At 45.8% G+C, this 25,589-nt stretch overlaps 2 protein-coding genes and 1 non-coding gene across 4 annotated transcripts in view; all 3 read left to right on the top strand.

Moving 5' to 3' along the window:
* The window catches only part of cad (carbamoyl-phosphate synthetase 2, aspartate transcarbamylase, and dihydroorotase), a 10,066-nt gene extending 341 nt beyond the window's left edge, over positions 1-9,725 (top strand). The window contains 30 exon segments of the mRNA XM_053444788.1: positions 49-173; positions 325-458; positions 631-743; positions 1,077-1,241; positions 1,345-1,430; positions 1,602-1,848; positions 1,995-2,093; positions 2,180-2,404; positions 2,520-2,702; positions 2,791-3,009; positions 3,526-3,693; positions 3,769-3,951; positions 4,155-4,259; positions 4,425-4,670; positions 4,765-4,846; positions 4,928-5,094; positions 5,180-5,344; positions 5,442-5,573; positions 5,706-5,907; positions 6,006-6,196; positions 6,298-6,438; positions 6,535-6,624; positions 6,718-7,140; positions 7,244-7,318; positions 7,509-7,721; positions 7,812-7,937; positions 8,038-8,193; positions 8,339-8,440; positions 8,706-8,800; positions 8,954-9,725. Of these exon segments, the coding sequence (XP_053300763.1) occupies positions 49-173; positions 325-458; positions 631-743; positions 1,077-1,241; positions 1,345-1,430; positions 1,602-1,848; positions 1,995-2,093; positions 2,180-2,404; positions 2,520-2,702; positions 2,791-3,009; positions 3,526-3,693; positions 3,769-3,951; positions 4,155-4,259; positions 4,425-4,670; positions 4,765-4,846; positions 4,928-5,094; positions 5,180-5,344; positions 5,442-5,573; positions 5,706-5,907; positions 6,006-6,196; positions 6,298-6,438; positions 6,535-6,624; positions 6,718-7,140; positions 7,244-7,318; positions 7,509-7,721; positions 7,812-7,937; positions 8,038-8,193; positions 8,339-8,440; positions 8,706-8,800; positions 8,954-9,053 (4,758 nt within the window). The 3' untranslated portion in view covers positions 9,054-9,725.
* Positions 9,726-10,372: 647 nt separating this feature from the next.
* On the top strand, positions 10,373-22,854 carry dnajc5ga (DnaJ (Hsp40) homolog, subfamily C, member 5 gamma a). Of its 2 annotated transcripts, XM_053445253.1 has the most exons (7): positions 10,373-10,842; positions 16,939-17,066; positions 17,566-17,779; positions 17,935-18,091; positions 18,978-19,156; positions 19,801-19,844; positions 20,504-22,854. In XM_053445253.1, exons 2-5 carry the CDS (start codon positions 16,948-16,950, stop codon positions 19,151-19,153), a joined length of 666 nt encoding a protein of 221 aa, XP_053301228.1. In that variant the 5' UTR covers positions 10,373-10,842; positions 16,939-16,947; the 3' UTR covers positions 19,154-19,156; positions 19,801-19,844; positions 20,504-22,854. The 2 variants fall into 2 exon arrangements, with proteins under 2 accessions (XP_053301228.1, XP_053301229.1); XM_053445254.1 differs by lacking the exon at positions 18,978-19,156 and having other exon boundaries at positions 10,376-10,842.
* Positions 22,855-25,473: 2,619 nt separating this feature from the next.
* On the top strand, positions 25,474-25,545 carry trnaa-ugc (transfer RNA alanine (anticodon UGC)). The gene has a single exon. It is a non-coding gene; the product is annotated as a tRNA-Ala (tRNA).
* The last annotated feature ends 44 nt before the right edge of the window (positions 25,546-25,589 follow it).

Genomic DNA, 25,589 nt, shown 5'->3' with positions numbered 1-25,589 from the left:
ACACAAACACTCAAGCCTCTGTGTGTGTGTGTGTGATGTTTGTTGCAGTATTTCATCATCGAGGTGAATGCTCGTCTGTCCCGGAGCTCGGCCCTGGCCAGTAAAGCCACTGGTTATCCTCTGGCCTACGTGGCAGCCAAACTGGCCCTGGGGATCCCACTGCCACAGCTCAAGTACGTTTTCATAGATCATCGAACCTCAACACTTTTGAAATACTGATGCAACAGAATTGTGTCTTTAGCTCAGAGTATTGAAACTTTAAAGTTCTTTTTAAATGTTTATTGTTATTTGCTGGTGAAAAATGTGCAAATGTTCTTTCTGTAGAAACTCTGTCACCAACTCCACGACGGCAAACTTTGAACCCAGTTTGGATTACTGTGTGGTGAAGGTGCCTCGCTGGGACCTCAGCAAGTTCCTCAGGGTTTCCACCACGATCGGCAGCTCCATGAAGAGTGTTGGTAAGAGCCGGAGAAAGTTATTATCGATATTATCTTTCTCTGCTGTGGTGCTGGAAAGAGAAACGAGTATTTGAGATCCTCAACCTGCTGCAGATAACTGTAGCTCTGTCAAATATGTTCTATGCTTCAGTCGATATTGTGCAGTTCACTGTTCGGATCCTTTTCTCCACAGGGGAGGTGATGGCTATTGGCCGCAGCTTCGAGGAGGCCTTCCAGAAAGCTCTGAGGATGGTGGACGAGAACTGTGTCGGCTTCGACCACACGATCAAAGCTGTCTCAGAAACGGTAAAAACTAAACAGAGCTTGTTTCTCTTTCTCAAGTTGTCGTTCGACCTCCTCGTCTTGAGTTCCTCCTCAAACCGGTTGTTCGATGATGTGATAATCAAAACAGGATTTAAGTGTTTCCTAATTTCCATGAACTGAAATCACGTCTGAGCAGGTTTTGGTCGCCTGCAGGCAAACAGTCGGTGAGGAGAGGAAAAGAAACACGTTGACATGCGTCTGCTCGTAGTTTATACAGCTGTCAACAGAGATCAGCCAAAAAGTATCAGTGTGTCTAGTGTGGAGAAACGTTTGACTCCAGGTATCTGATAGATGAAGTCCTCCTCTGTCCACCAGGAGCTGCTGGTTCCCACCGACAAGCGCATCTTCGTGCTGGCGGCGGCGTTCAAAGACGGCTACACGGTGGACCAGCTGTACGAGCTCACAAAGATCGACCGCTGGTTCCTGTACAAGATGAAGAACATCTCCGACCACGAGCGGCTGCTGGAGACCTACAACCAGGTGAGGAGCCGGGAGAGAGAGGGAGGAGGCGTCCTGGAGAGGAAGCAGAGAGTTTTACTCCTACGTGACATTTTGTTGATTTTGTCTTTGTCGTCTCTGCCAGGACGAGAGCACCATGCCTCCGGAGGCCATGCTGAAGGCCAAGCAGCTGGGGTTCTCCGACAAGCAGATCGCACTGGCTGTGCAGAGGTGGGTCGGGAACTCACACAGTCTGTAGCTCAGCCGCAGCGGCACAGGTTGTGTTATGTAGATGTTCTAATTTTTCCTTGTCAGCTGAAACACTTATGATTTTGTCTGTCTATGATTTCTACAACTGTTCACATCTGGGCTGAGCTTGATAGTTTTCTCTTTTCCCCGCAGCACTGAGCTTGCGGTGAGGAAGCTGCGCCACGATTGGTCGATCATCCCTGTGGTGAAGCAGATCGACACGGTGGCTGCCGAGTGGCCGGCGTTCACGAACTACCTGTACCTGACCTACCACGGCACGGAGAACGACCTGACCTTCGAGGACCAGCACGTCATGGTGATCGGCTCGGGCGTGTACCGCATCGGCAGCAGCGTGGAGTTCGACTGGTGCGCGGTGGGCTGCATCACCGAGCTCAGGAAGGTACGTCCAGCTTGAGCTCATCCAATCAGAGCCAGGGCAGCTCTGCAGGTTTCATCTGTTTGGCCGTTGAAGAACTTGAAAGTCAGATTATTCTTTTTGAAATGTACCTGATTGAATATTTAACCTCGTTGTCCCATTGATTGCAGATGGGTTATAAGACCATCATGGTGAACTACAACCCTGAGACCGTCAGCACCGACTATGACATGTGTGACCGCCTCTACTTTGATGAAATCTCCTTTGAGGTACGACTCTTGTACTCGACGCCTGACTTCATGCTGTGTTCTCACCCGTGTCTAGATTGTGTATTTATGAGTGTTGCACGTTCCAGGTGGTGATGGACATCTATGAGAGGGAGAACCCGGAGGGGGTGATCCTGTCGATGGGAGGCCAGCTGCCCAACAACATCGCCATGCCGCTGCACCGTCAGCTGTGCCGCATCCTGGGCACGTCGCCCGAGTTCATCGACAGCGCCGAGAACCGGTTCAAGTTCTCCAGGATGCTGGACACCATCGGCATCAGCCAGCCACAGTGGAAGGAGCTCTCTGACACTGAGGTGCAGACGACTTGTTTCAAAATGTTCACATATTTAGTGTCAGAATTTCAAAAAGAGTATCTGGGATTTGGATTTAGGGATATCATTTTTATCACATTTTTCCTCCTGTCTCCAGTCTGCTATGAAGTTCTGTGAGAAGGTGGGATATCCCTGCCTCGTCCGTCCGTCCTACGTCCTCAGCGGAGCAGCCATGAACGTGGCCTACGCCGACACCGACCTTGAGAAATACCTGTGTAACGCCATGGCTGTGTCCAAGGAGCACCCTGTCGTCATCTCCAAGTTCATACAGGAAGCTAAGGTTTGGAAAGAATAAGATAGAAATGCAAAACAAACGGTAGAAATGTTTAAAGGTGTCTGCTACATTCATTGTTTTTGCTGTTTTCCAGGAGATCGATGTGGACGCAGTAGCATGTGACGGGGTGGTGATGGCCATCGCGGTGTCTGAACATGTGGAGAACGCCGGCGTTCACTCCGGCGATGCCACACTGGTGACGCCGCCTCAGGACATCAACCAGAAGACCATGGAGAGGATCAAGATCATCGTCCACGCCATCGGCCAGGAGCTGCAGGTCACCGGGCCCTTCAACCTGCAGCTGATCGCCAAGGTGAGAAACTGACCTGCAGTAGTTTGCCCTGTGACCCAGCAGAGGGCGCTCCCCATCAGCTTGAGGCATGTCCTCTTGAAAACCAGTGAGGTAAACCAGTGAAGCTGCTGCACAGATTTGAATAAACTCAAATGAATTGTTTGTCAAGTCAAATTCATTCCAACTTGAGTTTTAGAAGAAGTGAGTTGTAGTTGTTGTTGGTGACGCAACTTTATAACACAACGTTTGTGAGATGATATCATGAGGCTGCAGATTCTTTGTGTTGAAGTTGTAAAATTGTTTAAATGAAATGGTTTTATTACCTCCGTGAACAGAATAGTCATAATGTGAATATTTATATATCAAACCCCAAATGATAAAAGATGGTTGTTGGTTTTAAAAAGTACTTTGAGTTGTTTTGTGTGAGTTTTCCAGCTTCGTTGTAACACGGGTATATTGGCAGTAGTTAAACTTTCCTCATCAGTACTTGTATCTGAGCATGACCTGGATTATAATCCGGTGTCCCTCCTGTAACAGGACGACCAGCTGAAGGTGATCGAGTGCAACGTGCGGGTGTCCCGCTCCTTCCCCTTCGTGTCCAAGACCCTGGGCGTGGACCTCGTGTCCCTGGCCACACGTCTCATCATGGGGGAGGACATGGAGCCCGTGGGCCTGATGAGAGGGAAGGGCATCGTGGGAGTGAAGGTAACTGAGTCAGGAGTCGGTCAGAGAAAGAGCCCGTCGTGTTTCCCTCCTAACGTTCTGTCCCGTGTTCTCCAGGTTCCTCAGTTCTCGTTCTCTCGGCTGGCCGGAGCCGACGTGGTGCTCGGGGTGGAGATGACCAGCACCGGAGAGGTCGCCTGTTTTGGGGAGAACCGATACGAGGCGTACCTCAAAGCCATGCTCTCCACGGGCTTCGTGATCCCCAAGAAGAACATCCTGCTCTCCATCGGCAGCTATAAGGTACGTGTGATGGTTGTGTGACTTCTCAGATGTGAACACTCCAGACTCAGAGGATTCAAGTGGAGTTGACCTAGGTGACTGAACTGTATATTGGATTAGCTCCATGATGGATTGTGAATTTGAAATTCAATAGAAATCTGCTACGAGATGTCTCAGGCCCAGTTTTAAATAACATTGTTTCTGAATGATTTGTGTGATCGTAGAACAAGAGTGAGCTGCTGCCCACCGTGCAGGCGCTGGAGTCTCTGGGTTACGACCTGTACGCCAGCCTGGGCACCGCCGACTTCTACACCGAGCACGGAGTCAAGGTGACGGTCACAGTTAAAGGAAATCAGAGTAGCTGGCTCCAGATTAACAGATCAACAGCTTGATTCACAGTATAATCACTGTTTAAAGAGCAAATCTCAAACTCTGTCTCTGATTCACAGCTTTAAAAACACTAACTCATCAGTAACCCTTGTGTTGCTCTCCAGGTGATGGCGGTGGACTGGCCGTTCGAGGAGGAGGAGAGTGATTGTCCCACTAAAGAGAAGCAGCGCAGCATCATGAACTACCTGGAGAACCACCACTTCGACCTGGTCATCAACCTCTCCATGAGGAACAGCGGAGGCCGGCGCCTCTCCTCCTTCGTCACCAAAGGCTACAGGACCAGGCGCATGGCCATCGACTACTCCGTCCCGCTCATCATCGACATCAAGTGCACGAAGCTCTTTGTTCAGGTCGGTTCTCTTGTTTTAACCCTTTTAATCTCTCAGGACAGTTCTTCAAATGATCACGTACAGTCGGAGTAAAGATGATTTGTGGATGTTGCAGGCTCTTCGTCAGATCGGCCCGACTCCTCCGGTGAAGACTCACATCGACAGCATGGCTTCCCAGACGCTGGTCCGTCTCCCTGGTGAGTCACAGGCACACGTCCTCTTAGTCTCATGAAACGAGTCAGAAACAGTGAAACACGTGTTGTGTGTCTGATCACCAGGTCTGATCGACGTGCACGTTCACCTGCGTGAGCCCGGTGCCACACACAAGGAGGACTTCTCCTCCGGGACGGCCGCCGCTCTGGCAGGAGGCGTGACCATGGTGTGTGCGATGCCCAACACGTCCCCGGCCGTGACCGACGCCAGCACTCTGGCTCTGGTGCAGAAGGTACGAAGTCACGTTAAGATGAGTTCTCCTCTGTTCTGAATCAGTGTGTGATGGATGTGAAATGAATGTTGTGTTGTGTTGTCAGCTTGCCAAAGCCGGCTGCAGGTGTGACTACGCCCTGTACCTGGGAGCGGCCTCAGACAACGCCGCGGTGCTGCCGTCCATCGCCAGCCAGGCGGTCGGTCTGAAGATGTACCTGAACGACACCTACTCCACCCTCAAGATGGACAACGTGTCCCTCTGGATGGAGGTAGGCTGAGAGACAGTGCAGTCTAGTGGCCGATAGAGGAGCTGCACCCACAGGTTTGTCTCGGGCGAGAAACTCACTGTGTGGTTTTTGTCTGCAGCACTTTGAGAAGTGGCCCAAGCAGATGCCCATCGTGGCTCACGCTGAGAAGCAGACGGTGGCTGCCATCCTGATGGTGGCTCAGCTCTACCAGCGCCCGGTGCACATCTGCCACATCGCCAAGAAGGAGGAGGTAACAACTGTGCACAAAAGATATTATAAGTCTTATTTGGAGTTATGTTATGGTGCTCAGAGTATTTCCCACTTGTCACGACCGAGTTTCTTAATGAGGATTGAAATATGATTGATTTCTTCTTCCTGTCAGATCCTGATCATCCGCGCGGCCAAGCAGAAGGGCATCCAGGTCACGTGTGAGGTGGCGCCTCATCACCTCTTCCTGTGTGAGGACCACGTGCCGGACATCGGTGACGGTCGGGCGCAGGTCCGCCCCATGCTGGGAACCCGGGAGGACATGGAGGCGCTCTGGGAAAACCTGGACATCATCGACTGCTTCGCCACAGACCACGGTGAGTCGCCGCTGACCACACGTCCAGGTGAAGGTCTTTAAAGTGATCTGCTTCAAGAGAGAACGTGTGATGATGTGTTTTTTATGATGTGTTGTTAGCGCCTCACTCTGTCGAGGAGAAGAACAGCGAGCGCCCTCCTCCTGGTTACCCCGGCCTGGAGACCATGCTGCCGCTGCTGCTCACCGCGGTCAGCGATGGACGTCTGACTCTGGACGACATCATCAGACGTCTTTATGACAACCCCCGCAAGATCTTTAACCTGCCTGTCCAGGAAAACACCTACGTAGAGGTACACACAAACAATCACAACAATAATACATTTTTCTTTGACGATTAATTTGGGACACATGAGCAAATGATGTTCCAACTTGTGTGTTTCTTTGCTTTCAGGTGGACCTGGAGCACGAGTGGGTGATTCCTCCGTCCATGCAGTTCACCAAGTCCAAGTGGACTCCGTTCCAGGGTCTGAAGGTGAAGGGTAAAGTCCGCCGGGTGGTTCTGAGAGGAGAGGTGGCCTACATCGACGGGCAGGTCAGCGTCCATGCACCACATCCCACAAACACAGATATCAGGACCACCAAGTTCCTTTTAGTTTTGACATAATCCTGTTTTCTCACTCTCTCTCAGGTGTTGGTGGCTCCAGGTTACGGTGAAGATGTGAAGACGTGGCCCGCGGCCGCCATCATCCCCCCCGAGCCGGTTAAAGAAGCTCCCATGGTAAGAACAGTGGATCAAATCATATCCCAGCAGACGTCCGGCTCTCGTCTTGGATGCATTGATTCTAAACTTCCTGTGTTTCCTGTTCTTCAGACTCCAGAGCACACTCGTCCCACTCCTCCTCGTGACGGCCCGATCAGAACCCGAGCGGCGAGCCCCCGGCGCGGCGCAGGGGACGGCCGCTACATGATGCCACCGCGCACCCACCGGGCCTCTGACCCCGGTCTACCACTGGGTACTTCTTCACTGGGACCCTCTGTTATGACACTTTTATTAATGTAGCTTAGAGAAATAATTGTTGCACTGTGTTGTTGTGTAGAGATGATGATGATGCTTCCTCCAGCCGTGGTGGCGGACGGCTACAGCCACCCCCCCCCTCTGTCCCGGCTGCTCTCCCCTCAGCCGGGTCCCGGTCAGATTCTCGCTGGACCGGCGTCCCACTTCCAGACGTCTCCGTTCCTGCACCCGCTGATCGGCCAGCACATCCTGTCTGTGCGGCAGTTCAGCAAAGAACAGGTACACACACACAAGTTGTGTTTTTCGTTTACAAACTCACAAAACGTTGTCTAGCGTCTGTAAGAGGCTTTTGAGTTGATGTGTGGGTTTCTCTGTGTTTCAGATCTCACACCTTTTCAACGTCGCCCACACTTTGCGTATGATGGTTCAGAAGGAGAGAAGCGTGGACATCCTGAAGGTACGTTGTGTTGCTTTCTAATTACAAACACACAAACCTGCACGACTGAAAACCCCAAAACATGGAGTGAAACAACATCTTAGGTTAAAGCAACACAACCAGCAGCTTGGTTAAAAAGAGTTTGATGCTGGAAGTGTGAAGCTGAACTGCCACTGTTCCCACATCTCATTGACTCTTTGCTCATCTCCAGGGGAAAGTGATGGCGTCCATGTTCTACGAGGTCAGCACTCGCACCAGCTCCTCCTTCGCGGCGGCCATGCAGCGCCTCGGCGGCTCCGTCGTCCACTTCAGTGAATCCACCTCGTCCACGCAGAAAGGAGAATCTCTGGCCGACTCGGTTCAGACCATGAGCTGCTACGCCGACGTGCTGGTGCTCCGACACCCGACGCCCGGAGCTGTGGAGGTGGGTTCAACGTGTTCCTCACAGCTTCTGGGACTCAGTTCTGTTCAGTGGTGTCTCTTCATGTGACTCATGTCGCTCTGTGGCCCTCAGAGCGCGTCCCGTCACTGCCGTAAACCGGTGATCAACGCTGGAGACGGCGTCGGGGAGCATCCCACCCAGGCCCTGCTGGACGTGTTCACCATCAGAGAGGAGCTGGGGACGGTCAACGGGATGACGGTGAGGATCCTGCAGGGTGCAAAGCCTGATCCTCACAGAAACACTGACCTGGAACCAGCTTTTCTCTAGAAAACTCATCATAATAAATGTTCTCTCTCAGATAACTATGGTCGGGGATCTGAAACATGGCCGCACGGTTCATTCCCTCGCCAAACTGCTGACCCAGTACCGCATCACTCTGCGCTACGTGGCGCCCAAGAACCTCCACATGCCGGCTGAGATCATCAGCTACGTGGCCTCCAAGGGCATCAAACAGGTGGGGGGGGGGGGGGGGGGGCGTGTACACATGCACAAAACAATAAGAGATCAAAAATCTAAATCTCATGTTGCAGGGATTTGTTATCTGAGTTTGACAAACAACACAAACTAAACAGATGATGTGTGTTTGTCCCGGTTTGCAGGAGGAGTTTGAGAGCATTGAAGAAGCTCTGCCTGAGACCGACGTGCTCTACATGACGAGGATCCAGAAGGAGCGGTTCGCCTCCGAGGAGGAGTACAAGGCCGTGAGTAGACTCTGCTTCACTTCACTGCTGCTCTGACTCTTCAGAGGAGAGAGATCAAAGGGTCTGGACGTGTCTCTTAAATAACTGTGGCCTTTCAAACTCACACTTGGCCTCATGGAGGAAACTCACGCGTCAGACTCAATACACACGATATTCAGACAAGTTTAAATGATGTGTGTAGACTCAGGTTGTGGGTTGAAAAATGTGTGCATTGTGTTTCGAGCCTTTGATCCAATCCGCTGTGTCCCTGCTCCTCTTCTCTCAGTGTTTCGGTCAGTTCATCCTCACTCCTCACATCATGACTGTGGCCAAGAGGAAGATGGTGGTGATGCATCCGCTGCCCAGAGTCAATGAAATCAGGTAAAACACCACGAGACCTCGTTTCACAGTTGTTGTAATTTACTCAGAGACTTTAAGCCCTCAACGGGCCCCACAAGAGATTAGATGGTAGATTATTTTACTGCTTTCTCCATTTGATTCTTATTTTTCCTTCCTTGATTTCCTTCCCCTTAGTGCCGAAGTGGACACGGACCCCAGAGCAGCGTATTTCCGCCAGGCGGAGAACGGCATGTACATCCGAATGGCCCTGCTGGCCACCGTACTGGGCAGATAGAACCCACTTGATGATAAGTGTTAGAACCTTCAATGTTGTTCCCTGAAATTAACACAATCGACAGCACAGTGTTTGATGTCAGCTGATTTTTTTTAATCTGTAACACAACGCTGCTTTTCTCCAGTTATCTTTAGGTCAACTGTAAAATTACCATATATTTTTCAGCAACTGTTTCTGTTTTTTATATATATATCTTCAGACAAATTAAGCATTATCCCAAAACTTCTTTAAAGTCTTATTTTTTTGTTTTTTTTGTTTGTTAGCGACGGTTAGAAGATTATTGAGTGTTTGTTTATCAGTGAGAGAGAAGAAGAAGCTGCTTGGAGGAGAACTGGAGGCATTGAAATCAGAAATATAATCTAATGATGTTTATGAAATTAATCCTCTGGTTGCTCCGTTAAAGACTCGACTGTAGGTGACTTTAAAGGGACCAGCTCGCACACTAAAAAGGGAGAATGTAGCATTCTATAGGGATAAGGTACGCTCTGTTACTTCTTTTGTATGAATTGTGTCTTTCCTTATGTGTAGAAATAACTGGAGGTGGATACGCACACATGTCTCACAGGTTGAGGGGTATTCGTCTTTTTTTAAATCCAAATGGGACGTCGGGAACGTGTTGGTGAATGACTGTATCATGTGGAGAAATAAATAATAAAAGGACAATCTTCCCCATTTGTAGTTTATGTTTTTTTTTATGTCACAGGAAGCAACATGACATGTTATGATGTTAGGAAAATTAAATGTTTGGGTTTGAGCATTAGACTGGAACAGGTCCAGGTGAAGATGTGAGTTTTGTAACATTACTTGCTTAAGCATTATTTTAAAGATGATCAATATATATCGACATACAAATGTGAGGTAAACAAAGAATATAAATGAGACCATTAAATTACACTTTATAATAAAAATGTGGGCTTTGAATTTCAGCTGTAGAAATACGAAGGATGAAAATGATGGACTTTAACTCTGGTTAAACTTCATTGCAACACAATGATCCAATGACTGCACATTTTTTTTACACTAAGTTTTTATAAGATTCATATTTTTCTATATTTAAAAAAAATATCCTTTCACTTAAGTGTTACTTAATACCTACAGATGCCTGTTTTCTTTCCTCTGCTGCTGTAATATTGCAAATTTCTTATCTTAAAAATAACTAAATACATAAATGAAATGGTTGAGAAGGTGAAATGTGACGTTAACTGTGTCCAACTTTTTCGCAGCTGATGAGACGTTCAGGGACCCAGATTCAATAATAAAACCCTGCTCTTTATTTCCTGTATTTTCGTGTTGTGTAACATCCTGTAGAGAATCACATGCTTTCTGTTATAATTCCGGGACTTGATGTCAAAATGAAACCTAAAAAATAAATAGGCTAATTTCACGTTTTTCATGATTTGGATAAAAAATCCTGTGTAACCGCTTCGTTGAGCTTTTGTTCCCTAATCAGCTTTAACATGAATAATCAGGGAACTGGACGATGAACCAGAGACATGAATAAAAACATGTGATTCCAGGATCTGCTCTTTGGACCGAGAGGAGGATTTTTGGGGGAAACCTTGAAAGCACCGCGTCGTCAGTTGGTTCCTGGAAGGAGGAAGAAGGAGAAGAAGAAGAAGAAGAAGAGACCGGGCAGCCGCAGCAGCAGCACCGGGCCACCACCTCTCCACACCCGGGCTAATTTCACCGCGTTCCCGAGCCTTCAACCCGGAGTTCAGACCAGTGGACCGGATGCCTCTATGGTCCAGTTAACCTCCCGGCGAGATACACCGCGACCAGTTAGCACAAGGTGAGCTACTCCGACACTTCCAAATTAGCTAGCACACGGCTAAGCTAGCCGTCACGCTCGCCAGACTCCGTTCGCAAATCCGCCAATTTAACGTGGACTCGCTTCTCGTCTTGCCGTTGATTTCCGACCGGTACCACGGGTGTGACCGTCCCGGGGAAAGTCAGCATCCCGGCTCGGTTCGGACTCGACACCAAACGCCATGTTAGACGTTCACGGTTTAGATTCACAGGGCGGTGGCAGCGACAATGAGAACGACTCTTAATTAGGATTTGCGCCTTTTGTTCAATTGAATGTTGCATCGTTCGTGTATGAAACCTGCGCCGAATTGATCTGCGTGGCCGGGTTAGTGGTTGTAAATGGTCGGGCAGAGTTCTGCGTGAGATTATCAAGTACAGACAGGCGTGATTAGTGAAACTGGCGAATTCGTGAATGGGGCTTCGCATGTCTGTGTGTAGCCGGGTCGCTTCGTGTAACGGGCCACAAGTGCCAACTGACATGTTTACACACGAACGCATGAAGTTCTGCTGGAGGAGACCAGTCCAGGCAGAGGAGCTAGCAGGGAGCTAACAGCTAGCTGCAGCATCAGGACGGAGAAGGCGAAGAAGAGACAGAACTCATGGAGGGGGGGGGGGGGGGCAGGTGCCGTGTTGGTGCGTGGAGAACCGGGTTGTAAAACCGAAAGTAACCGCTTCTCCTGTGGAGGCAGATTAACGGAGGATTAGAGCTCCGCAAGGACGAACAGGCGACAGTCACGCGGCATTCCGCCTCCACCGGAGCGGACAGACGTCCCGGCACATCAGCCTGTGCCCCCCCCCCCGAAACATGTGACCCCCCCCCCCCCCAGATCCAGGGTGTGATGCCCGAGGACTCATCAGCCCAGGGACACACGTCCAGAGCTGCAGGACCAGTGGAGGTTTTTAACTCTTGTCTCACACGTTCACGTGGGAGGTTGTGTTCATCCAGTGACCTAATTATGCAAATCAAGTCTTTGTGTGTCCCAACATGTGCTCCCCCCCCCCACACACACACACACACAAACAGATGTGGCCGGTGAGATATTTCCGGTGATAAAAACGTGCCGGTTAACCACAAACCTCAGATTTCCTACCTCCTTATGAGGAGAAACTACATAAAACCTGCTTTGTAAGTCGGAGCTGCGCTGGAGGAAGTATTCTGATCTTTGAGTTGAGTAGTTTTACCCACACATCGATTATTTAAGACGTTTTTATGGACGATCGGGTCGAGACTCTTTCAGGACATTCGCAGGAGACGTTCTCAACAACAGAAGAACCCCCCCCAGCGCTCAGGTGAAGGGGGGTGCAGGGTTCAGGACGTGGGAATAGTCTTCAGCGTAAATCACGTGTTTTTGTTTGTAGCTCTCCAATCTAGTCATCTTTCCAAGTTGACCTCTTCTTCGCTGTCTCCCGGTGGATGGACCAGTCTGATGGTCGATCAATGTCCTCAAACTCTCTATCAGGCTCCTCCCTCCCCCCCCTGCGCTCCTCCTTATATGGTCACTTATGGTTTCAAAGAACAAGATGGCGCTGAACAAAACGCCAAAGCTTGGGGCTTCAAAACGCCAAAGCTCCCCCAGCCAGTGGGCGACGTCACAGTGGGTCGACACTCCCACGCAGCAGCAGTTGTTCTACGTGCCACAGTTTGATTCCCACCTAATGAAGGTTCCGGTGTCGTATCGACCACCTCCCGGGTCCCGCACGCCATTTAGAGCGACTTCCTTTCTTTTGTAGCTGCAGGGTGGCAGTGCTAAGTAACTGCAGCCTTTGTTGTCATGCATGTGTTTTTTCCAGTGTGTGGTTTAGTATTCAGAATAAACAGATGCTTCTTAACAGACGTGGACACCATGGAGAGGTTGGACTGTTTGGAAAGTGGAGCAGAAACCATCATAGATTCTTAGATCTGAGTGTGAAGAAGCTCTGCTGGTTTGTTTGTTTGTTTGTTTGGTGTCTAACTTTCTAACTAAGTGTTGTGCGTCTGGATCAAACTGAACCATGGTTTCGGTTCGTTCACGGTTTGAAAACCTTTTTGTTCAGACTGTTGACTCGTTCACAGGAAGTTGAGACATCGTTAAACAATAGAGGAAGAAGCAGAATCGCGTGGATGGACACATGGAGTTTATTTGAAGTTTTGGACTTTGAGCTGTGAAACAGGACATTAGTCTGTTCTGCTTGTAACTATGATGTTTAGTGTGGTTTATTGTGTGTGTGGAACTTTTGGCTTGTCTGTGTTGTTGTTGCAGATACACAGTTACACACACGTTGGAAAGCTGATGTTATTTTAAACTATAAAGAATCTATTTAAAGAGCAACAGAACGGAGGATCTTAAGAGCTGTTGTTCTCGCTGGATGAGAAGTTTCAGTCGAATGAGTCGTCGCCTCGATCCTCAAATCTTTGTGGTTTTGAAAAGAGAAACTTTGTGTCAAGCAATAAAAAAAATACATCTTTCTTGAGCACAGGACTGAAATGTTTGAAGAGTTTACCTTTTGTTCTCTTTACTAATATTAGCTTTTTAAAAATAATCATGGATGCTGGTAATTAATCCAGTTTGTTTGTGTCGTTTATTTTTATACCGGCTGAAATTGATTTGATACAGGTTTACATTAATGGACACTCATAATGTTTTGTAATCTCTTTTTTAAAGGGATTTGGTGAAATTGCTCAATCCACGTGTTTTCGTTTATCTTGTCTTTTAGTCGGTGCTATGACTCATGTTTATTTTTGTAGTTTATTTTTTCCAGTTTGGATCACAACAAGCTGCTCAGTGAATTTGAGCTTGATGTTCTGTAATATTTTATCATATAAAACCATGAGTTGTATATCAATGATGATATAAACGAACTATGTCTCAGTAGAGGCCTTTTCACAGCAGGAACTTTCCAGCAGATCTAGGAACCTTTGCTGAGCTCCTTCGTGTCCACCACAGGGACATGGGTCTCAACGTGTGTGTGTTGCTGTTGCGTTTCTATGTCATTATCATTCCATCGCTCCTGTTCATTTGATGAACGAGCACCATGTGTATAGATACAGTTTTTTAAAAGTCAAACCTGCAATGACTGCAGTTGTCTAATTAACCTAATAGAGCTGGCTCAGGGAGACTCTATCGATCGGGAGCTGCAGGGGGGCGCTGGGATCAGTGCAGCGTCTCCGAGGTTTTACAGTGATTCCGATGTGTAAAGGCCTGGTTTCACTTCCCCGGTGGAACGGCGACTGTGCAGGATGCTCCAAGGGTGCGTGAAGTATTAACATCTGCTTCTTGGCCTCAGCCGACACGCCATCTGCGCCTGCAGCGCTTCCATCGTTCAGGAAAAAAGAGAAAAGGCCTTTTTCATTTGCCCTTCGCAGCGTTTATTCCAGTCACTAGCCTGACAAGCTTTCTCTCTGTTCTTTAAATGATGTCATTTTAAATTATACTCCAGAGTTTATAGATGCTTGACTGAAGTAACACTGTCAGAGCTGCAGCTAATAATTATCTATTAATCTGCAGATTTAGTCTTTTAGATAAATTAATCAAATGGATTTTACACCATCAAAGTGTTGTATCTGTGTTATTTAACACAACGGAGGTTACATTACAACATTTCTGGCGCTGTGTCACCGTGATTTCTGAGATGAATTTAAATCTATTTGTTTGAAAATGTTTAATTCCTTGGAAAAAACTCCCTGATGTGACCCGAGTGACAATATTATAAATTTGTTTTAGGAAGAAAATAGGTGCATAGTGTCAGTTTTAAACTTTTAAGTATAATATGGTGAAATTACAAATGCATGTGTGAAGCTTAATTTTTATTTTCACAACAGGCTCTGATCTAATCGGATGACGGACTGTAAGAGCAAAGCTGCTTTGGTGCATTGAATTATGATTCAGGGGATTTTCTTTGTTAAAAGCAGAAAAATGCCTTAAAGCCGAAGCGTTGATTAACTGAGGCTGATGATCACCTGTCCTCTCACTTCCTGTGGAAGACGCCTCTGGATCGGGATCTCATTTTAGCTCATTAAAAGTTTGGCTGTGAACAAAGCGACGCGCTGTTTGTGTGTGACTGTGAAGAACAGAGCGGATATTGTTGGAGTGTTTGTGTTTGTGTGTCTGAAACACTTTGCTGTCACAGTGTGGGGGAGGTTCACACTTTGAGCTGAAGATTAAATAATGAGCCGATCTCTTGACTTTAAAAGGAGCCATTTGAAGATGTCGCCTGAAGAAGAACTCTTTGTGAATATTGGTCACAGCTTTGTGTCATTTTCTCCTCCAACGGGATTCTTGATTTTCTTTTGCAAGTTTTTAGTTCAAAACAATTAAGATTGACAAGTAATTGGTTGAAATGCATCCAAACTTTGTTACCGAAAGTGAAAGGAACTAAGTGGTGGTATCAAGGAAGATGTGTTGTATCTAACAGGGCACGGCACTGATTCATTTTCATCATTTTAAAACAATCAACCAATGAATCTGCTCGAATCTGTTCAGGAGGAACCCGCTCTCCCCCTCAGCCACAGCCGCTCGTTTCTCTTATTAACTTCAGTAACGAAGACGAGAGGCTTTGGTGAAATAACAGAACTGATTCAGTTGCTGTGTAAGCTGGGGTCATTGTGTTATTTGTAATAATTGCGAGTTTTTAATCCTTTGTAAATCTGTCCTGTGTGTAAACTATAAAACAGAAAAGCTTAATAAGAGCGTTTTGCTCTGGGTTCACTGCAGTCGACTGCACAGCCTGTACAGTACGACCCCCCCCCCCCCAGTCTTCGCTCTCGCTCCAGCACCTCCTGTTTGTCACACAGCGGGACAGATCTGTGGATACATGCTTAGCTGGTCGGGGCGGGTGAGTGTTTGGCCAGACTCTGACCGGGACGCTGGCCCTCTCTGACATGGACTTGGACGGGTAATCTGTGAGATCAGCAAAATGTAATCTTCTTTGGTCAGCGACCCGCACAGCGTTATTTGTGCGGCTGAATAAGAGTCTGAACGTGTGTGTGTTTGTTCAGTAAAGAGGAATCCTGCTGTGCTGTGTAGATGTGAGACACTTTTTGAAGGCTGTGGGACATTAGTGAGTTCCCTGTGACACGTTACTGACAATCAGAGCACGGCTCATGTGGAGTTTTGGCGGCTGCTGCCTCTACCGTTGTAGAAGTAAAAAATTCGCAATAGTGATATATTGTCTGTTATTTATGTATTTAAAATAAATGTAAATTTGACTGATATTTTAAAGTTTAATTATAATTGTTATTAGAAAACAAATGAAAACACAAGGACAACCAAATATATTGAAATTGAATTAAGAAAAAAAACATTTATATGCGTAAAATATGAACATAAATCCAATTTTTTTTCTTGATTATTCTGTGAAATGAAAGTTGAATATAACCTTCAGACTGATCATTAGTTAGAGCTCAGTAATCTGTATGTGTGTAGAACACTGGAGGAGACGCTGCTGCTGTCAGCTCAGCTCAGAGGAAAGAACCATGTGGACTAGAATGAGGTGTGAGAGCAGCATCACTGGTGTGTCTACTGGGCGGAGCAGACACACCAGTGAGGATCGGTTCCTCTTGAACACCGTGGAGAGTAAAGCTCTGTGCTGATTACAATCCTGCTTGTGATGCTGTTCGGCCGATATCATCATAATCCTGGTCTTTGTTAACAGGAGGAGGGATGGACCCAGTAGACGATCATTTGTCTTCACTTGAAGTGAAGTTGGTCTACATCAACATTTAACTTTTACTGTCTTCATTTATTTGAATTGTTGGGAGAAAATCGAGTTGTAGGAAGTAGGCTGTGTTTCTTACATTGAGTGGATAAACAAAGATGGACGACACGTCTCCACTCTCTTGTTTCACAAAAAGATGCTTAAATATCCCGGGGTGTGTGTATAAACTTCTGAAACCGTCACCTCTGCACCATATGACTCACAATCCACATAAAGCACTCCAGGCTTCTCCCTCAGCAAACAGCAGCAGTGGAAAGTTTCCACAAACATGTTATCACTCTCATCGGAGTGATGACGCTGTCGTGCTCAATCCTGCTTCGTGACCTGGTCTTAAATAATGAGTCGTGATGATGTTTGATTCATTTTAATTGTTCTTGATCGACAGAGGTGAGCCATGGCTGAACCAAACGCCTCCCGTCCCCAGAGGAAGATGTCCACAGCCGGGGAGAGTGTGTACAAGGTGCTAGGGCTGGAGAAAGGAGCGACTGCTGAGGACATCAAGAAAGCGTACAGGTGGGCGCTCGGCAATGTGAAGTATTACTCAACTTTTTAAGCCGTCTCAGTCGACTGGATTAGTTTGTGCAGAGTAGACGGGGTAATGGCACCGTAATTATTACATCAGGTATTTCCTTAATCCTTCACTTGAATAATCTTGTTCCTTGGTTGTGTTTGAAAATGTGTCTCATAAGTGGCCACAAGTCGTTCAACTGCAGAGTAAGTTTCTCCCCCTGAAGAGAAACTGACAGGAAACCCTTTTATAATGTTTATTTATTAGAAATGTATCTATCAAATATTGTAAATAAGACCAAGTCATGATTTCAGCTTGAATTGTGTGTTTTTTCTGTTTTATCTGAATTTGATCTGGTGGTGGAACCAGCAACCTTTCATTTAAATCCTTTCCCTGAGTAAACAGGACCAATTATTTGTTATTAATTAACAAACAAAAGAAATAAATACCAGATTTCAACCCTTCAACACGTCGTCTCATTATTTCATTCTCCTGTCCTGTTAGAAAACTAGCGCTGAAGTACCATCCGGACAAGAACCCGGACAACCCGGAGGCGGCGGATAAGTTCAAGGAGATCAACAACGCCAACTCCATTTTAAATGATGAGACCAAGAGGAAGATTTACAACGAGTACGGCTCCATGGGCCTGTACGTGTCCGAGCAGTTTGGAGAGGAGAGCGTCAAATACTACTTCCTTATGTCCAAGTGGTGGTTTAAGGTACGTGCACATCATCTCTGTGAGTTTCAAAAGATGATCCTACAGATGATTGTGTCTTCTGATGGTCTCCTGTGTGTTTCCTGAGGAGGTACAGACGGTTGTGTTGGATCACGAGGCTGAACCTTGCTCCTCTCTGTGTGTGTTCACTCCTGCAGGGTCTGGTTCTGTGCTGTACACTGTTCACCTGCTGCTGCTGTTGCTGCTGCTGCTGTTTCTGCTGTGGGAAGTGTAAACCACCCGATGACGATGACAACTACCAGTACCTGGACCCTGAGGACCTGGAGGCCCAGATCAAAGCAGAGCAGGATGGAGGTGAGAGCTCGGGGGGGGGGGGGGGGGGAGGTGGTAGTTTAACATCGTGTTGTGAGTCTTCTGCCTTCCTGTTACTCTGACACTCTGGACTCTTCTTTCCTTGTGATTGACTGTTCATCAGTGACTGTGCATTTGGGAGACGATAAAACATCCAACAAGGCAACAGCTTAACGATCCTCTGTTAACTGAGTCGATCTATCATGAATACAAACAGGAAATGAGCTCCGTGAACTGGAGAGCTGTTAATGCACCTTCCCCTCGCTCCATTAACCATAATGCATCGTGAAAGTTTTAGATTCTTTAACTATAGACTATATCTTGTGTAAAATGAATCATTTACTTTGGTTTACCACACACTTGGGACTTTGTGAAGAGAACAAAGTTGTATTGTATTTTTTATTATAAATCAGTTGTACGAGCTCAGCAGATTAAACAGATTAAAGTTGGATCAGGGAAGTTATTCAGTGGCTGAAATCAGAGAAACAAAAACAGAAATCCAAAGATCTCTTCAGCTCAGACACAAAAAAAAAACATTGGTATTAGACTTTGGACCAATCAGGACTTGTGTTGTTGCCTCACACTAATAAAATGTGTCCAAAAGGTGGTTTAAGGTGTTAGCACATCTTCTGTGTGGATTTCAAAAGACTCCCAGCAGTCAACTTGTTGAATTCTAAGTGTTCTGTAAAATAAAGGTTTTCATATCTGCGATCTATCTTAAGTGCTGATACATCAATTGTTGAGATTCATTTGTTGTGTGTGTATTATTGTTAAATGTATCTGAACGGTGTTGCAAGCTGAACCGACGTCAGCCCATGTTGTTCTGTCTTATTTAATGTAACATGCTCTCACACCGCAGGCTTCTTGTCTTCATGCTCCAACCCAACAGGTAACACAGTAATCATAGGCCAGCCCAAATCTAACCCGGCTCCAGAAAGCTCAGACGGCCCGAGTCAGCCCATTCCCCTGCCGCTGGCCATGCCGCCGGCCGAGCCCAAGTCGCCGACCTCGGCCGGTCCAGCAGGGGCAGAAAACCCCGGGGAGACTTTACCAGAGTCGAAATGACTCGTAAGAGCCACGTCGTCCACTTTGTGTGTCGCCCTGTCCTCCATCATGTGTTGTCTTGTGTGTCAGCTGTTGCCGGGCCGCACTGTTCAGCTTCCTCATCCATAACAAACCGCCCGTGTTGTCCAGTCACCACCGTCAAGCATATTCACCGCAGCGCCGCCATGTTGCTGCAGTCGTCTTGTACCTGCATGTGTCTTCACTGTCCTGTTGTCACCTTGTGCCTGAAGAGCTCTGCACAGAATGAGCATGGCTGCATTATGTGTTGTAACTTCCTGTTTGTCGTATTGTTGACAAGTTTATAAGGAATTATTTGTACTAACAACTTGTTTGATACTTGTGTGTTTTATCTGTTCAATGAGAGGAGAAACTAAAGAAACAGTCATATTTCAGATGCAGATAGTTATTTATATTTAGATGAAAAAGAAAAATAGATTTTTCCTTATTTTCTTTGTTTTAAATAATTAATTCAAATCCCAGCCTGTTGCCAATGTTTTGAAAACATCAACTTGGCTGCATGAAACCTGTTTAATGGTTTTGTTTCTTTGGATCTAAAGATTTCTAGAGATTGGAGCCGGTTTTGCTTTTCGTCTGTATTTTTCTGAATGAAGTAGAGATGACACATTTGTTCTCGTCTCCTCCGGCAGGAAAGTGACGGTGTGGATGAGCCTCGCCGAGCAGAAGCAGATGGGTATGAAACTGTTATTTCTGTATTTATCCAGACAAACATCCATTCGCTCTCCCAGTAGCACCTACACAGTCAATTTAGAGTCTCCAATGAGCCAAACCCCAGTCTGCATGTCGCTGGACTGTGGGAGGAAGCTGAAACAAACCCACAAAGGGACAAACTCCACTCAGATCTTTATTTCTGTACATTTACTGTAATTCTACTTCCTCAAAAACAGCTTGAAGCTCTGTAGCCTGTGGAGAATTGTGCGATTCGTATTGACCCTGGTGTCAGACTTATTAATCAATTTATTCCAAAGTCTTATCCACTCAGTCTCCTCTTACTGATCCAGGAATCAAATGCATATCATCCTGAACAGCAAAGTTTTTATCAGTTAAAAAAAAACGACAAAACAACAGCCTGCAGGTCTTTCTTGTAAAGAATCTGTTTTTTACATAATTTAAATCCCATTATCCCTGAAGCATAATTCAGTATAGGAGAAACGCAAAAATCATAAAGACGCGAGTAAGTAAAAAACCAAAGTTCCTTGTATATTTTGTTGACCTTAGACCCTAAGGCTTTTCCAACTGAACCTGCCACGGTTCAAATCCCGAGCGTTCCTGTGTTACTGTTGATTCTGTTTCTCCGTTTCACTCTGATCTGGTTTCTCTCTCTCTCTTCAGCCGTCCGAGCCCCGTTACGACCCTGCCACATACGACTGCTGCCGGACGTCCAGAACCCCAGAGATCGACCAGCCACCAGCCATCCCAGCCCTCGCCCCATAACCCAGCTCCTCCCCCAACTGGACCACACCTGCAGAGTGGGCCCTCGAAGGCTCTCAGCCCACCTCCACTGAACTCGGACTGTGGAGGAGTATCCATGTAAATCAAACCACTAACCGGGCTCATGGAGAACTTCATGCCAACTAGTAAAAAAAAACAGGCATCAGGCCGTTCTTTAATGATCACCTATCCCCCACCCCCGCCACAGTCCAACCTGGGGTGGGTGTGTCCTCTTTTCCTGGGCCATGAATATGGGAATATGAAAAAAAAAAACATGGTGGATCCCCTTCTTTATCCACTATCCAGAGCAGGACTGGAATTGTCTCCATCTCCCATCGCTCCCAGTCTCCCTCTGTTCTGGACTATCAGGAGCTTATTTTTTACATTTCTTCTGCTTAAATTATTTTGCCCTTCAAAAAAGAAAAGCCACGAAGGCGAGTGGTCAATTAACTCCTGTATGAAATTGTACAAATCATCTGAGACCAGCAGCGCAACAGAAACCGCACATCTCCTCCTCTTCCTCTCGTCTCGAGGAACAAGCGACTTCGGTCACACGTTGCGTCACTGCCCTCTAACGCTCGTTGTTTCATGGTTTGAGAAGATGTTTCAAAGGAGGCGTGGACAGTTGAGGGTCGAGGTCACGACTACGTTTCACACAATCTGAAGATGTGACGCAGCAGAAGTGACTGCAGCTGCGACGTCCACGGATTCTGTTTGGTGTTAAAGACGTCTGAGCCAGAACCTGGAGATGCAAGATCCCCCCCCCCCCCGTGCATGCATTTCTGTCCGGATGCATGCCCCCAACTGTACAGCACTGGAATTACCCGACCACAGGTCATGGAAGAGCTGCCGACTCAAACCTTACAAACTCTGGTTACACACTTCATCCTGTATACAAACACACACTTGTACCAGCCAACATGTCATTGTGTGCCACCCTTGACTTCAACAAGTATAACCCCCCCTCAGCGTAATCTATATCTTTAGGTGGACGGTAAGAGATGCCATACCATGAAAAACAAAGCGTCTAAGATATAAATGAAAACGACTTTGAATTAATTCTGTTTTGTCAACACTACATTATTCCTCTTCTTTTGTTGCAGACTAAGGCTACATCCACACAACTAGGTTTTCGTTTGTTGACTCCTGGCCTCCAGTATACTTTAGTTTGTTTTCTCAGATTCGTCAGGCTTCTATCACATGACCCGCCCCCCCGGCCACCAATGGAGAACCCAACATGGAGAATCCATTACAAGTGTTACTGACCCTGTTGTGTAGTTAAATTATGTGTTTGACAACGATACAACTGTTTACATGTGGAGGAGTTGAGCTGTTCAAGCAACGCCAGTGGTCACATGACTCGTGATTTAAAACTGATGATGAGCTCGTGTGAAACTCCACTTTCAATTGAAACCATGTTAGCATGGATGTAGCCTCGTTTCGTAGACCAAAGCTAACAGCTCCATGTAGCCAGCCGACCCCTCACCAGTCGGGTGGAGGCTGATGCCATTCGCTCTGGAAGCCACAGTTCTGTTTGTCAAAGTCTTGAGTCATTTGCTTTTTAGGTGAAGCGAGTCTGAAGCCATCCCATTGTCTTTCTGTCTTTTTGCCTCTTTTCTTCCAGAACAAAAGAAAACAATAGACTTTAAAGTGACTTGATTATCTGTAACCTCAGGTCCCAGATTCACTGAGGAGGCATTAGTCTCCTAATTGGATTGCACTGAGTTTAATTCACTTGGCTCTGGAACAGCTCTGAGCCAGCTATCGATCATATTGCAAATTTCAGGCCTGACCCTTTAAGTCCTGCACCTTGTCTTGAATCAATTAATCTGAAATCAGCTCTGAACTCAGTTTCTGAAGGAACCCAATCTCAAACCACATTAGCGTAATCCTGTTATCTAATGAATGCTGCTAGCTAGCCAGCTGCTAGCTTTAGCATAGCGTTTGGTGTACGGTGGTCAGAGTGGAATCAGTCGTCTTCTGTTGAAGAAAGAAAAGAGGCACAAAACTGTCCCTTTTTAAAATTGGGCTTATTTGAAAAGGCTTTTTGAAAACATCTTGTCTAACGCACATCATGCTGCCGTGCCATTGTTGTGTTGTGTTGCTTCTGGATCTTCTTTTTTTTTTTTTATCAGTTTTAAAAGAAATGATTTCCCTCTTACAGTGGCGGGTGAGATCTTAAGGTTAATCCTTCATTCTCATTCCTCCCATGATAAATAAAGTCCACAGTGCGTCTGTCTAGTAAATGTGAAGCTCGTCTCTCGGCTGCTGGAACTCTTCGCTCGCGCCCGGTGAACTGCAGTAAACTAACGTAGACTCTCACGTAGGAGCAGCAGCTTGGTTTCATGTCTTTGAATCACAACCTGCTCATAAACCTGTTTCTTTATTCAGTCCTTGACATATCAGCTTGTATTTCTCTGTGGAACTGTCTGCAAACTTAAAGGTCATTATTTCATATGATTGTTTTATTTTATATTTTGTACCATCAATAGCCAAAAACCTGTTTGATTACGAGAGCGTCTAGTTACATTTCAGGTCTTGAATTTTCTTCAAATCTTCTCAAATGAACTCACTTCAGTTTAACAGCGATGAGGCGAAAGCAGACTGGTTATTTATTGTTTTTTTAATTGTTGTAAATAACTCGTGAAACAGCAAAATTAATGACAATAATTCCTTATTGTTTATAGACAGTTTGTATGAATTAATGTCTGTTGTAACAGCATACATGCATTTTTACTTTGTATTTATATTGCATAGAATTACCATGACTTAAATTTAATAATAATACTAACATTGACGTCTGCAGGAGGTCAACTTAATGATCAACTCTTTGGTTTCATCGTAGCTCATAATCCTGCCTCCTCTATGTTGGTTGATGGGACATGCATCAACCATCAAAAGAACACGTTAAATACATTTTTATCAAAGTTGGTTTCTGTCATTTTAGGTCGTTCTTATCACACAGATGTTTGTTCATGTTTCTGTCCAGTTTGGAGTTATTTCGTTATTTTATTCTTTAAAAAAAATGAGTGAAACGTCGTGATTGACAGATGAGACTGACTTGTGATTGGTCGGGCATATGTATCGACGGGACCGAGTTACAATGACTCCACCCCCCGGTCACTGCTGTGTGTATCTCAGACTATAAAAAAACAACACATCTCCTCTTCCTCCTATTGAACAACAACACAGTTTTTTGCACAGTGGTTGTGGAGCCATGGTATCGAACTACCGCTTATACACGACTAAGTGTGAGTGTGTCTCAGCCGTCAATCTTGACATTTTACCATGATTATGTATCAGATGACTAATTAAAACCAAACTTTATTATAAACAGTAACACTTAAACAAACAGTGTGATAAAGTCTACGTACAATGACAGAAACCATCTCTGAGAAACATTTATTTATTTTGTCTTGTCCCATCTGCTAACATGGAGGACGTGGGGGGTTTATAACCTATACTGCAGCCAGCCAGCAGGGGGCGTCACGTCGTCCATTTTAAAGTCATCAACCCATCGTGGAGCGAACGTTCTTCCTCGCTCTCTGCTGGGAAGTTGTGCAGTGGTACAATCTTCTAAAAGAAGGTTCTTTTCTTTTCTTCAGTGTCAAGAAACTATTAAATTTAAAAAATGAGTCGACCAGCACGAGGAAGACATTTATCATTTTAGGTGACGTTTTCATTATGTTTTTCTTTTGGCTGTGAACGATCTGTAAATGAGTTATTAATGAAATTCAACCAAATTAAAAAAACGGGGATTTATAACTTCCTGTGTCTTGTGTTTGTACTTGATTGTGGAAACTGTGATAATCTAACCTGGATGTGAAGCAAAGACAAGGACAGAAGAGCTGAAGAAAGATAAATATGACTTATAAATAAAGATATAGTTCAGTAAATGGTGAACATGGTTGCAGACATGTTAATATATGAACAAAATACATACCGAGCTACAACAAATTGACTTTACCATGTCTGTATTCAAGAAAAACCAGTGCAGAGAGAGTGCTTCAATCGGTATTACATAATAGAACTTTCCTTGTGTAGATACAGGAGCCGGTTGTGATTCATATGTTCCACCTGCCTGTAATTATATTTGCCAAGTCTGTATTGGACACTGAGTTTTAAACTAAATACACTTGGTTGGTTGTTGGATACTTTACACACATGATCTGGTAAATGAAGATCTTCAGGGGCTCCAGTGTTTTCTTATGTTCTATGCCTCTGCAACCCAGTGCAGCTTCAGTCCAATTCTTTTTGATTCAAATAACCTTTGACCTTTAAAATCTTACCAGTTCATCTTTGTGTTTTATTGAATATTAGTGCCACAGTTGAAGAAGTTCTCTGGAATCTTTCTTAAGATGACGTGTCTACAGGGAAAAAAGAGTTTTCTGAGCTCGGTTCTTCTTTTCGTCCGACTGGTCGTGAACAGATGAATAACTCTGTGTTTGTGTGTTTAGCTCACACAACAGCGGCCCTCTGCCCCCGAGCCTATAAATAGTGATGTAATCCCATTAGTGGCTTAGTCTACTTAGCCGACTCCATTTTGATGATTGGTAAATACGTCTTGTGCTGAACGAACAGACTCCACCGCTGCACTGATCAGGAAGCTGTCAGAGGTCAGAGGTCAGAGGGACTCCAGGGTTACACCAGTGTTTACTGAATATACACATCATTTCTAATTCATCTTAGTTTATTGTTTTTCCTTTTGACAACAGTAGGATGTGGTTTCGTGATTTGTATGCATTTTTGCACAAAGGATTTAATCTGAATATTAAAAGAGAAAAACAGTCTTAGACGTTGTAGTCGGACTTTCCACAGAATGATTAGTAGATATAGCATAAATACACTTTTCGACGCTGTGTGAATCGTACGGGGATGTAGCTCAGTGGTAGAGCGCATGCTTTGCATGTATGAGGCCCCGGGTTCAATCCCCGGCATCTCCACTCTTTTCCTTCACAAACGTCAAACTGTAGAAGTTACTTTTAAA

Source organism: Pleuronectes platessa, chromosome 17, assembly GCF_947347685.1.
Source record: "Pleuronectes platessa chromosome 17, fPlePla1.1, whole genome shotgun sequence".
In the NCBI taxonomy this organism is placed as follows: Eukaryota; Metazoa; Chordata; class Actinopteri; order Pleuronectiformes; family Pleuronectidae; genus Pleuronectes; species Pleuronectes platessa.
Note: the sequence above shows the minus strand (reverse complement) of the source record. Positions and strands in the feature narration are given on the sequence as shown.

Excerpts from the sequence above, each read along its gene's own strand:
- dnajc5ga (XM_053445253.1), top strand. The coding sequence starts at position 16,948 with ATGGCTGAACCAAACGCCTCCCGTCCCCAGAGGAAGATGTCCACAGCC. Across the intron at positions 17,067-17,565 it reads GACATCAAGAAAGCGTACAG|AAAACTAGCGCTGAAGTACC; the intron begins GTGGGCGCTCGG and ends CTGTCCTGTTAG. Across the intron at positions 17,780-17,934 it reads TGTCCAAGTGGTGGTTTAAG|GGTCTGGTTCTGTGCTGTAC; the intron begins GTACGTGCACAT and ends TCACTCCTGCAG.